This window comes from Pseudopipra pipra, chromosome 9 (assembly GCF_036250125.1).
Source record: "Pseudopipra pipra isolate bDixPip1 chromosome 9, bDixPip1.hap1, whole genome shotgun sequence".
NCBI lineage: Eukaryota > Metazoa > Chordata > Aves > Passeriformes > Pipridae > Pseudopipra > Pseudopipra pipra.
In genome coordinates this window covers 19,641,061-19,654,974 of record NC_087557.1, presented here as the reverse complement: position 1 = coordinate 19,654,974, position 13,914 = coordinate 19,641,061, and the positions used below count along the sequence as shown (strand labels likewise).

Sequence of the window (13,914 nt, the reverse complement as noted above, 5' to 3'; positions counted from 1 at the left end):
AACATCCCAGTTCCTTTGAAAAAGCATAATGGAAAGGCTCTGATCGCAAGGGCTGGAACCTCTGGTTTGCCCTTCACCCACTCCTCACTGTGACCTTTCGATCTTCACTTGGCTCAACCCAATTGTACACAAAATCAGGAACCATTTTTGATACTCTTTTATAACCCTTCCAGAGGAAGGCAGAAGTGATGGGGTTAAGCTGCAGAAGCAGTGGAAAAGTCGGACATTTTGCTGCAAATTCCCATCCAAGGCTGCCTTGACTTGACCCAGCTGTGAGCACAGAGCTGATCCTTTGGGATAGGGGATCACAGATGACTGAGCTTCATGGAAACCATACATCTCCCCTGCCAGCCACAAAAACTGGTGACCTTTAACAACTCTTCCCCAATAAGGCATCAAGATCCAAAGGTCTTTGACTTTTTTTTGGCCTTTAGAATAGGATTAGTTTCTTAATTAAAAATGGATCCTCTTAAAGGCAGAAGCAGTATCAATGGCTTTAACAGTCATTGTAAGTAAGTCCAAGGTAAAAGAAAATGCTTTATGTTAATAACAAAATAGTTATTAAGTACTTGTAACAAACTTAAACAAAACAATTCTTACCTTTGCTGCATCAGATTCTTTAAAAATCATATAAGGCTCTGCACACTCCCCAATATCTCCCTGCTGTAATACCTTTTCCAGCTGAAAAGGGAAAATAAACCATTATAAGGACATGTATCCAGCAAGGATTATTAAATTAAACAAACACTGGGAAGCAAAAACATTCTTTCACAAGAGTTAAAGCTTGATTTCCCTTCGTGAGTCAGGGAACAAGCACTGCACTCAAGTTGTTAAAACCATTAAGTTCCCAGATTTCCAGCTATAACTGAATCACAAGTGTAAAATATAGGTCCAAAGGGAACATATAAAAGTTTGGGTTTGAGCTGTTCTAGAGCCACTTTCAGCTCATTTTTAAGGTTTCAAAGACAGCTTACGCTATCTTCAGCATTATCACTTTAAGAGTTCTGTTCTTATCTCTATTCTCCATAATAAGGTCCTATTGCAGCAGCATAAACAGGTGACATGGATGCACTCAGGGAAAACAAGCATTATTTTAAATCAGATAAAAATATCAAATAATGAAATCAAAAATTAATCAAATCAAATAATTAAAGTTAGCCACACAGTCTATGTTCGCTGCTCAAGTCTCTGAGTAACAAACTACTTAACACTCAGTTCCTGATAGAAATATCTCCCCTATCACATGCCTGAAGACTGTTCCTCTCCAAACCATCCTGGCCCTTCCTCCCACACCCACCACTCTGCACATGCTGTTACAAGCTCAGAATATCTCTGAACTTCTCCCATGTGCCATTCATACTTCTCTGTTAGTAGAACTTCAAGAGACTACCACAAAGTAAGGAACAAAACTACTTCCCATCAAATCTTGCATTCCCTGCTGAGTTTACCAGTAATTCCAATTGTCTGAAAAGTGATTTCCCAGTAAGACCCATGTAAAAATTCACCCAATAAGGCACACAATGCATCTGTCTTATTTATCCCTGATTATATTATTTCCATCGTCAAATCAAAAAAACAGCTATGCCACCAACTCCTCTTGGATCACTGGTTTTACAAGCACTAATGTGCATTCAGAAGCTCTCTTGTCCAGATCCTCATAAATATGGGATTTTCCCTCATATCTTCTAAAAATCAGAGGAGTGATTCTTCCCTGTGAGGGTGGTGAGGCCCTGGCACAGGTTGCCCAGAGGAGCTGTGGATGCTCCATCCCTGGAAGTATCCAAGGCCAGGTTGGATGGGGCTTGGAGCAACCTGGGATAGTGGAAGGTGTCCCTGCCCATGGCAGGGGGTGGGACTGGATGAGCTTCCAACTCAAACAATTCTGTGTTTCTGTGACTCTATGAATACCTGTGCACAGGCAGAACATGATTTTCACAAAGAATTCAGAAAATCATGCCACAAATTGCAGATGAGAATATGCTTTAACACTACTGAAAGCCTTACTCTCACCTGGGATTGTTTTTGTCATGCCACAAAGCCTTAATTCATTTTCAAAAGATTATTCCTTGTGCAAGAAGCAGTTCCTGAAGAACATGCACACTGCCTATGATCTGAAAGTATGTCCTGAATTCCCCTTTTGACAACAGGATGATTTTTATGCAGAGACCAGACAAAAAGCCTGACTCAAATGCCATTCTGAACGAGCAACATTTGTGTGCTCACTGAATCAAATAAAAGAAGAGAGAATAACTTTTATCTTTGTATACTTTATTCCAGGAGTGACCAATGTTGCATTTTATTTCAGTTATGGATCTCACTCCCTTAGCAATTTTGGTTCTTAAATACATCTGAAAAATCTGGCTTAAGGGCATGTATCATTTTTTTAAATGAGATTCAGATCAATATGTATTTTTAAATCACTGACTTATCTATCATCTTAAGGAGTCAGCACATTGTTTCATAGGAAAACCAAGGTCAAGCCCGCTTACGCTGATCTATATCATCAAGCAAACCTTTGTGCTCTTCTCAGTTTCAATGCACATCTCCACTGAACTGTTGCTGTTACAAAGGAACTTAAATGAGAAAATCCAAAATGAAGCAGAACTGTGGTGCCACTGTTTACACTACTGAGAACAGAATCCTGCTCTCCAAAGGCAAACAAATGAACCGGTCAGCCAGATCTGCTTCTATTTTATTTTAAATAAAAAACAAGAGGCAATAACAATTTAAATTTCTCTGGCATTTCTTACCTTTATTACTAGAAAGACATCTTGAGAGGGGTAAGTGATAGAAAATATGGCAGATCTGGCCAGTGTGGATATAGCAGCAGGGGGGACATGAGGCCGAAGCATTCCCTTCATTTGTTCAGAATTTAAATCGAAGTAGAAATTCTCTGAAATCTAAGGAAGAAATTGGGGAGCTTCAACCACTAGTTATACTTTCTTTTTTTTTGTAAATTCTTCATAAACACAACAGTTTTAAAACACACATTAAAAAGTCCTCCTTTCAAATCATGCATAAAAAGAAAAAAACCAGTATTTTTAATTAAGAAATCAAGGCAGGACAGTGGAAAAGGAGAAAGAAAATGGAGCAAACAACACAAACTACCTATAAATTTTCTTTCAGCTCCTGTAAGGAATGTAATTCCATCACAGGACTAGGAACATCATTGCTATCTGAAAACACCAAGGTATCAAAATAGAAACAGAAAGAGAAAAAACAACATATCCTTAAAGACAGACAGTGAGTTTTCTACACTGAAACACCTAATCCTCGACTGCATCGAGGCTTCAAAGCCAAAAAGGATGTGAGCTGGTTATCAACACCAGAGGTCACTAAAGAACTTACTACTTAGAGCAAAAAAAATGGGAGTAATGAGATGATAAAATTGGCTTATGAAATGTGATTTAAATATTAAACAAAGTTCACATAATATTCCACATACTCTCATCTACATAACTTAAATCTCAATGCATTAAATTCAGGTCTTAAAGAGATAAATGTCAAAATGCATATTTTTAACATTTTTCTCTCCACTGCTGCTAATATCTAGAATAAGGAAAACCAAGAGACTCTTTAAATATTAAATACAGAACATAAATAGCCGAATAAATGTATTTTGCATTTTCAATAACTTAGATCTTGAAAGGACTCCTCAGTTCTGTTTTGATTTTAGCAATTTTAGCATGTATGACTTTTTTGTGCATTCTTCAAATGTTACTTGACCCACACCATGGTGAGTCACGGAAAAGAGATTAAGAAAGTCATAAAAACCTAATCTAAATAAAAGGTTTCAGTTACCTAAGTGGAGAAGAGACTTTTGAAAGCCAAAATTGGACTACATTTTTTTTTTTTTCTGATTTCAGGCACTCACATATTAGATAATATTTTTAGAAAAGTGGTTATACCTCAACTGCTTTACTAAGCAGAAGAAGAACACACAAGATGGCTCATGAAATGCCTTCATCATTCTCCCAAGCACCAGTATGTCACTGAGTTTGTTTCCAGCATTAATTCCTTCCATTTTGCTTTTAATACAGGTTTGTAAAGCTTCAGTGGCAATGTCATCACTCAAATAATTAAAAAACCATACCTTTTTCTTTTCTTTAACGTCATACAAAGCCAAGCTTGCAAAAATGGGCTCAATTTCTATTTCAAATCTTGAAAAAAAAGAAACATAAAATCAGTTAACTTGCATTTTGTAACAAAGAATAACCAACCCCCTTTCCAAATCCTTTCTAGGTGATGGTGACTGAGATGTCAGGAACAGCTGAGCCATCCATTTTCAGGTCCTGCTGAAAAGGGATCTTGATCCCCAATATCCCCCCCACTCCTCTCCTGTCCTGCTCCCTCTGCATCGCCACTGATCCCTTCCAACAGGACCATTCTAAAAGCCTTTTCAACTCATTGACTCATTGAAAGCCAAGCAAAGCCACCTAATAGCTTCCTTAAAGGGAAAGGAATTATTAACTGGAATAACTGGGCCACTTAGCTCCTCTGATTCTCTGAAGAAGCTGCCCCATGTGCTAATTTAGTCTGCTGACCTGTTGACAGGGCTAAATGGCCAACTGGCTCCTGCCTCTGGACAGTCAGGGACAGGTATTTTGACAATTTTCAACACTTAACTGTTGTCAGAAAATACCAAGATCTCAAAAACTCTCTCAGAAAGGTGCCAGCTTTTTGGAGTAACTGTTACCCAGTATTTATGTGAACTCAAACACTTCCCACAAGAACAGTAACTACCAAATAGAGCTGAACTTATTGTTGGATCACCTGGGCACTTGCAGTCCCCACAAAAGATCCCCCACACATCGGGCCTTGCACAGAGCTCTCAGCTTTTCAGCCTGGAATTTGTACTTCCAGCAGGGAGAACACCACACAGGACTGCACCATCAAACAGGTGTTGTCTCTAGTTTCACAACAAAGGTGAGATTAACCTGAAAATGACCCTGCTTAGGTCATCTTAGCCTTCTCCCAGGGGAAAATAAGCTTGTTTTTGTGCCACTGAGGTGGCACAACCCCAGATACTTGGATTACACCTGTGAGTACAGGTTCAGAGATAACTATAGTACACAAACAAGTAGATTTGCCATAAATTTACAGTCAGCAAGAGATGTTTAAATAGCAGAAAACACTAATTTCCAGCATCTAACTTATTTATGCCAAAGACACCATCCTTTCGACAAGAAGCTCCACTGCTACTGCATATTATGTTGTTCCAGTTCATAAAAGGCTGCAAAATCAGTTCATCTCTACGGCTATATTAGGTCCTGGAGTACTCTACGAGCAGGAGATATGTCCTACACATATATCTCAGTTATGAGCAGCAATGTAGGCTAACTGGAGCTCTCTAATAAGAAGGGTTGACCTAACTGAGGACACAGAAGATGAATACAGCAGTGTGGAAAATCAGTTTTGTACTTTATTTCTCCAAGGGAATAACAGTAAAATTTTACCTTGTGTTATTAGAGAAGAGTTATAGGCAATGAACCAGCTGCAGGTAACCCTATATTCAGGAGCTCCACTTCATTAAACTTGTTTAACAGGTTTCTATTCCTCCAGTTAATGCTTACTAAGTATATAAAGTCTTCACTCTTAAAGGGACACAGTCAAGGTTGTTGAGCCTAAACTTTGGCAAATCTTTGCTGTCTTATGCTTTAAAGCTTAAGCATTTTTTAATCTTTGTCTTTTTTGTTTTCCCTCTTACATTTCCTTGTTAGGGAGCTGAACACCAGTGACTGGCCAACCTAATAGCCCTGGATGGAACAGGTAGAGCTGGATAACAGCAAGGAGAAAAGCCAAGGGAGGTGAATATTTTCTCTGTCACACCAATAAGCAGAAAGTCTTGAAGATATAACTCTCTGATGCACAATACTGTGTAACTCAACCCTTAGGAAATTAACCTTTAAGCCTATGATCAAACATCTCTTCCAAGGGTAATAAACACAGCGATGGAGTTTTCCAGATGCACATGGATACAACAGCAGATTTAAATTCTCATTTTCTGCAATGCAGCTCTCTCTTGGAGTGATACTTACTTAAGGGACAAACACTTTACCAAGAGTCTTTGGCCAAAGTGCTCTTTGGGTACTTCAGGGACACTAAGGCGTTCTATAGGCTCCTCCTGAAATTAGAGACATGACACTTGTACAAACCACTGACGGCATTACAAAGTAAACATATGTATCACTTTTTTCTTCTGAGACACGAGCACCAATTTAATTCGAGGCTTCCCAGCATGTTGCATTCATCAGCAGCTATAAATATGCCAAATTAAATCCCTTTAATGTTCCTACATTACTGGGGATTGCATAACCATGAAGAAAACCCAATCTTCAGAAAGTAATATCTATGGCAACACACTATGCTAAAAAACACGAGAGCCACAAAATAGCTGCAGTTCTCATGGATATTAAACATAGATGATCTTAAATCCTTTAAATCCGTGGCAGACTGACATGGCAGCTTTCACATTGCCTATATTCTTCACTTTTTCAGTCTCACCCACATGTATATAAAAATACCTCGTCTGGTGCTGGGTGTAGTGCAAAAAGCTCCTTGTGCCTACTGGACTTCCTCTGGTCCTCGTTGTGGTGGTCAATCTCCTCATTTGGGGTTCGGTCCAGTAAGTTTGGGAGAAGGGCATCTGGAAGGGAGTTCTTCAGATCAAAAATACTGCAGGCCCAGCTGCCCCGGGGAGTGTCGTCAATCGACATTGAGCGTCGCTTAAGGTCATCCTGAGATCCAACAAATTAAAGCAACTTATAATGGGAAAAGGAACTGCACTTTTAAAACAGAACTATAAATTAGGTTTTATGTAGCAAGGTTTTAAAGGCACATTACTTGTTCATCCTGGTAACTGTTGCCATCCGGAGCTTCATCAGACTCAAAGATCTGTTTGGGGAGCCCCTTTTGCCTCTCCTTCTGTTTGTCTAAGGTGTTGGGATTGAATCCAGTTCCCAGCTTGTGGTATCTGCAAACAAAGTATTTCAAATGCGTTCTTAGCAGCCCTTTTGACCCCAACCCCAGAAGCAGAATCACAGAACAAACCCAGTATTATCAGTGTGGGTGCTCTCAAGGCATAAACTGCTCTCTGCAAACACTATTTCCAGTCAGCCTCCACTGGAGCTGGGTCATAATCCAACAACCAACTACAATGTGACTCTGTTCATCTATAAAGCAACTCTGGGTGATGTCAAAAGAAGGACTATCAATGGCCAATTAAAGTCATCATAAAATGTGCAATTGTGATGCCAGGAGTAGAACAGGCCAAGAACACGAGGACTGAAGGCCAGTGGGTCTGCTGGAGCAAGAACTGACAATATTGGTACCTTGAAAACCACAACACCAGCTCAAGTAAGTCCTAAACACCTCTGGAGAACAGGCAACTTTCCAATCTCAACTAAAACAAGTGTCTTCCAAGAGCATCTTTGTAAGGAAATCAGGTCCTTCGGAGGTTTCCAGGGTGTAAGAGCACTTGGTAGCAAACAGTCTGTCTGCTGTTGCTGACAACATCGGATCTCTTTGACTAACAAATTTGTGGGTACCAAATGGCACCACGTGTGTACTTACACACACACACATGGACAGAGCCATGGTCTCCTTACAATACTCACTGAAGTCAGTTCCCAAAGTAGTGCTGGGGTCACATCTACAATTAATTGTTCCTACCATGCCCTGTTACTAAATCCACAGAAGGATGCACAGAGGTATGAAAACCATGGATGTGCCAGAAGTGAATAACAAAAGGCAGGAGAAAAAGGAGGAATGCATCTTCCTTCCTAGACTATAATTCCTGAGAGTTGAACACTAACATCTGTATAATCCTCACCCGGATGTCTTCATTTCCATCACACCTCCACCAATAAGTGTAAATCCATTCTAAATCACACCTGACTTCCTCAGTCTAGCACACAGAAATTATGCTGCAAGGTTGAAATCACAATATGCTATTGTTTTTTACAGAGCAGCGAAGAGAACTTATTTACCTTTCCCAATATCACTAAAGGAATTACTGAATGGGAGATTTGCCTGCCCCAAAAACATTTTGGTTACAAAGACCTCTAGGCAGAGACTGACATACAGATTATTTCCCCTGGGGTGATGAAGAGGAGGATGGAATGTCACAAGTCATGTTCTCCTAAAGCCAGAAGAGCTGGATTTTGCACCCTCAGAGCTAGCCAAGGCCCTTGGAACCATCCAGTGGGATGGATTAAGAGGAAACTGTTGGCATCCTTACTTGGAAAACAATTCAGTCCTTCCCAGCCAGGCTTTTGGGTTCTTCCCCTGCTCCAGCAGTAACTCTTTTATTACTACTCAGTCCATTGCCACAATTTTATCCAAGCAAAAACTGCTATGAATATTTACGGAAGCGCCTTCCCTCCTCTGAAGGGGCAAGACAACCTTTGACTGGAGTTCAACAATTGCTCATCACACCTTCAACCCTTGAGGTCTTCAGCTTCATCCCCTCTCTGACACAGAGCACAACCTGCAGCCAATCACATAAGACAAAAAGCCTCCAAATAAACCTCCTCAGTGCAGGAATCACAGCCAGGAGTGCCAGGTACAACGAAAGTTGCTGAGAAATCAAAAGTGGGTGGCTGGGTGGGTCACACTGTCCAGGTCTATGGTGTATTCCAGACTCTGCTGCAAAAGCTGGGAGTTAATAAAGCATCTCCTTCCCTCTTGTTTTTTTTTTTTTTTTCTGGGTGTTTTTTTTTTTTGGTATGAGATTACAAAACACATTTTTATTGGGTCACATTAGCAGTGCAAAGCATATCTTCACCATCCCCTCAAGTGGTTCTCAGGACAACATTAAACCAGCGAATTGTAGCAACTGCCACAAGGGCAGAGCTGTAGCTGCAGTGGAGTCATTTGTAGGTGATACACATCACATGGATCACTTACTCCTTGACAGCAGCTCTTGAAGTCATCAGACTTCCAATCATCCGAGAGACTCTGTGTTCCAAGGAAAGCCACTCAGAAACCTTCCTGCTGATTTGCATGAAATAATGCATGCACATTCTCTAAACTGTGAGCTCATTAGGTAAACGTTGTGATGGTTCAAATATTAGTGATTATTTGTTTAAATTAAGTACATTTCCAAAGTCTCTTTGGAAACCAATGAAAGCTGCAGAGGGCACCTTATCTATTAGATGGTTGTGATTGCACATCATAGCAGAATTAATGCAACTTCTCTCTAAAAAGAGCTAAAACCAGATGCAACAAAGAAAGAAACAAGAGCTGAAAGTAACTTCACTTGTTCACATTCCCTAATTTCTCTACCATTGTAAAGGAGCAACTGTAGACTAAAATGGCCTAGATTTTCCCAAATGCCCCAGGGGATTTTGACGTCCAAGATCCAATTTTCCAAACACAAAGCATCATTTCAGCTAAACACAAAGCATCAGTTCAGCTAAACAGGGCAACTAAAAGCCAGGGCACAGGGAATCAGTAGCCAGGACAGTAATTTTTGAGCCTCCTCATAGCAGTTAGTCAACCTGCAAAAATGTAAATATGAAATGAAGCTGCAAATACCACAGGGGAACTCACTTTCTGTTCACAATCGCCCAGTCTTCTGTGTAACTTCTGACACAGTCCCTCACGTGAGGGTCCATCTCGCTGTTAAAGAATAAAACCACAAATTATAATTATACATTATAACGACTTCTTAAATATACATACTTTTACTTAGGTTTGCCTTTAATTTGCCAGCCCAATTTAATTTGCAGCCCAAAATTCCAGGCTTCAGCCCTGCAGACACTCCACACAGAGCAATTAATTCCTCACCTCTCCTCAGGCACGGCCGACACCAGTGTCCGGCATTCCCGGGGGGTATAAACCACCTCGATGTCATCTGGGGGAAACTCCAGCAGGTCCCTCAGGGGTCCCGACTCCACGGCGAGCGGGTGGGTGATGAGATAGTCCTCCAGGTCCACGGGGTCCACAGCTTCTGTGAGCGGCACCTGGGGACACACAAGCCATGAGAGGGTCTGAAATCGAGGTGAAACAATAAAGAAAAATCACATGCACATCTTCTACTCTGCTTTTTTTAAACCAGTTCTTCTGCCTTGTTGAGGAATTTGATGCAACATCAGATGGTGATTAACCCTAGTGGTGTTAACCTCAGTTAACACACATCACAAAGATGTTTTGCATGTCTTATCTTTTATCTGATATTACTCTGCATATTTCTCTGATGCATTCTATTATCACCTAAAAAACACAAATGAAGTCAAAAAAGGTTACAGCTATTTTCAAGAAGTTCAACAAAACTTAGTACCTCATTTCCCATGTGCATGACCCTGGATTTGTTTTGACCATGCTCCGATCACAAAGCGAACCTTGACCCTGATCCAAGATGCAGGAACCCTTTCTCCCTCAGGCACAGCTAGGAATCCAGACCAAGGCCTGATTTACCAGGAACTCAGGCAGCCATAGAACTCTAAAGAGTAACATTATTTTGAATTAAACCACTTCTCTGGGGAACACAAAATACAACCTTCATCTAGTGGAAGTTTAAGGTCCTCTCTCGTACCAGAGCCTTGATGATGGCATCATGACACGATGAGTCTGCCCATGCCAAGAGGGAACACTGCTCTAAATAAAATGGATACTTAAAAATCATCTTTACTGGGCACAAAGCCTGTACCTGAAGCACAAGGAATGAATGAACATGTGCACGAAAACAATAGATTTCAGGGCAGGGCTGATCTCACCATCCTGAGCTTTTTTTAGATTCATGAAAAGAAAATTTGCATAAACTGGAAGCATGCTCACATTGCATAACTTGTATTTTTACATATGTACATTATATAAATACATGTATATATTCTGATATGAGATCATTATGCTATGAAGCTATACATAAACATAGACATTAAGAAAATGAAACACTAAAAACAAGTTTTGAGGAACCTGTCTCTACAGCAACTGACAGATTTCCCTAGAATTCCCTGGCACATGCCAGTGAGGCTGAGTGGTTTAACAAGAATCACAAAAACACATTAAAATTCAGCACTTTTTCTCTTCTAACTTCCTCTTTCCTGTCATCCAGATGATTTCTGTGGGACAGGGAACTATCCTGTAGCTTGTCTTGTGTTGATGACTTTAAAAAGAACATTTAGTACTTCAGTTTTAAATGTGCTTCTAAGAAAAACTGCTATACAAATCCCAAATTCCAGTTTTAAAATTATTGCCACAAAGTTCTAAAATGAATCAACTTTTTATTCAAGGAGAAGATTTGGCTAACACAGAGGGTGTTGAATGAATCTCCCTACCACACCCACCCTCAATGATTCCCATTTTCTTAAAACTCAGAAGGCTAATCCTCCAGCAGAAAAACAGAGTGACTTCAAGGAAGTCAGGTAAGTTGGACCAATGACTTTAGGCCAGATAAGAATCTGGTTCATCAAAAAAATACAATGTCTAGAGACTTAGCATTTGTTTCTGCAATTTAGGAAAATGATATAAATTCATTTCTATGTAAAGAAATGCATCATCACAGAAGGGTTGAAAGGGACCTTAACGACCATCTAGTTCCAAGCTCCTGCCATGGGCAGGGACACCATGCACTGTGATATGATGCAATATCATCATCATCATCATCATCTATTTAACTCTGACCTCACAACCTTTTTGCCCCTTCTAATCCGGGACTCTTGAAATAGATTCAAAAGATGTGATTTGGAGAGCTTCTGTGAATACAAAACAGATACTTTTCACTGTTTTCATCACCGCAATGCTTGCAATGGAGCAGAAGTTGTCATTGCTCCTTCCCACATCACAGCTGACATGTCACCACCTCAGCCTGTTCCTTACAAACAGACAGACCAGCTCCATTTGGCACGAGATCACTGAGGGGTGACAGTTTATCCCTGAGGAATAACATTTGAAGTCTTACTTTCACTCCTCCTGCCGACCTCCCTTCCACACTGGCAGTTCCAACGCTGAGGCACCTTCCAACGCTGAGCTGCCCGTGCAAGTGTTGTGTTTGAATTTGCACAAACTCATTTACCTGTGATTCTCTAACACAGAGGAACCTCTCCCTCATTCCCTCCTATCTTTCCACTCCACTCATCCCAATAAACAGAAGGAAACTACAGAAAGACAAGGAAAAATAACCTGTATTAACACAGAGCTGAGGGAAACACAAAGGGCCCAGCAAACATAGGGCAGAGACTGTCACTGCCAAAAAACCACCATGTTTCCTCATTCCTGGCATTTCACATCTCAAATTTCACTTGTCCAACAAGAGCACTGGCCAAGAGATGAATGAACTGGCTATGCTAGCTAAAAATTACCGGATACAGAAAGGCAGGTGGTGCTTAGGGGCTATCCATGCGCTCCAGGGGTTTCCAAGCCCTTCAACCATCTCAGGATTAGGCCCAAGGTTACACTTCACAATCTTCCAGTTTGTCTCTTTGGTAACTATTGTACCATGAAGATGTAAACAAACATAAAAGTCAAACCCAGAGGCCCGTGTTAGACTCACCATCTGTGCAGCCAGAAATACTGTCTAGCACCTGAGTAAACAGGCCAAACATAAATTCATGGGTATGAAGAGGAACTACTTGGTGTCAGACTATTGGCACGTAAAAGGCAAGCACATTATTTTAGGCTTTGGATATTTGTGGGGGGAAAAGTGATGAAAGAGGAGGAGGAGGAAAGAAGGATGAATAAATGCACCAAGAAGAAAATGAACCTAAATGGTTTCTCCGTGTGTGAATGGAACCACGAGAGCTCCTCTCATGGCTCCTGCTGCTGATGGCTTCACCTCTTCCCTGTCTTGCTTCACGCTCCTGCATCACCCTGAAGGTGTGGATGGGAACAAGGACACACACACAGCACACCAGGGTCTATTCCTATGTTACCAAAGCATCAGTCACCTGAAATTGCCACACGAACCCATCAGATGGAACGTGCACACTGAAGGAGTTGGACAAGTTCAGATAAAGACCAGGTTACCCAAACTCAACATCCCACTGATGGAGGAGTAGAACCTGCTCTGCCATCTCACCTCAAGCTCCCCAGCCCAGCTTACCTCCTCAGGAAAAACGTGGACAGGCACTCAACAGCTGATTCCCCTGGCCTGTTCGGACCATCATACTTTGTACAGCCGATCTCAGTTATCAAAGAATAGCAAGTCCCCGTCAGCTGCACATTAAAAGGTTTCAAATCTGCTGCAGCTGAAATGGGGAACAGCTGAGGAGGATAAAGCTGTGCTCTCCTACAGCCCTGCTTGCTGGCAGGCTGCAGAAAGCAATCTTCGTCCTGCTCCCAGAAAAAGCCTTTTCAATTCCTCCTGACAGCTCCTGGGAACCAACAGTAGGAGGTGCCTCTTCCACAAAACACAGCCAGTTCTTCTTCATTGGACTTCCAAAGGCAGAAGGACAATTCCAGTCAAGTATTTGCAAATGTGCAGCCCATCTACCACCTGGCTGATCATCCCGGAGCGTTTTGTATTGGAAGGGACCTTAAAGCCGATTTTATTCCAACCTGCCATGGGCAGGGACACCTTCCACTAGACCAGGTTGCTCCAAACTCTGTCCAACCTGGCCTTGAACACATCCAGGGATGGGGCAACCACAGCTTCTCTGGGCAACCCATGCCAGGGCCTCACCACCCTCCCTCACAGGGAAGAATTTCTTCCTAAAATCTCATCTAAATTTCTCCTCATTCAGTTCAAAACCATTGCCCCTTGTCCTACCACTATCTGCCTATGTAAAAAGCCACTCACCTTCTTTTTTATAAGCCCTCTTCAAGTACTGAAAGGCCTCAGTGAGATCTCCCCAGAATACTGGAGTGTTACCATAAGAAATCCTTGCCAAGGTGTCTGTTTCATCCAAGAAGTTTATTAATACCCTCCAGAAACCATAATGTGCAAAAGTCCTGAGCATCTTCCCAACCAGGACT

General features: G+C 41.3%; 1 protein-coding gene across 14 annotated transcripts in view; it reads right to left on the bottom strand.

The window, feature by feature from the left end:
* Nucleotides 1–13,914, bottom strand: part of DOCK7 (dedicator of cytokinesis 7) — a 95,985-nt gene that overhangs the window by 63,041 nt on the left and 19,030 nt on the right. For all 14 annotated transcript variants that reach the window (XM_064665013.1, XM_064665001.1, XM_064665002.1 and 11 more), the window contains exons 3-10: nucleotides 9,790–9,965; nucleotides 9,553–9,621; nucleotides 6,844–6,973; nucleotides 6,525–6,737; nucleotides 6,039–6,124; nucleotides 4,094–4,160; nucleotides 2,751–2,900; nucleotides 601–681 (exon numbers count right to left, since the gene is read on the bottom strand). In XM_064665013.1, coding sequence (XP_064521083.1) covers nucleotides 601–681; nucleotides 2,751–2,900; nucleotides 4,094–4,160; nucleotides 6,039–6,124; nucleotides 6,525–6,737; nucleotides 6,844–6,973; nucleotides 9,553–9,621; nucleotides 9,790–9,965 — 972 coding nt within the window. The remainder of the gene's footprint in view (nucleotides 1–600; nucleotides 682–2,750; nucleotides 2,901–4,093; nucleotides 4,161–6,038; nucleotides 6,125–6,524; nucleotides 6,738–6,843; nucleotides 6,974–9,552; nucleotides 9,622–9,789; nucleotides 9,966–13,914) is intronic.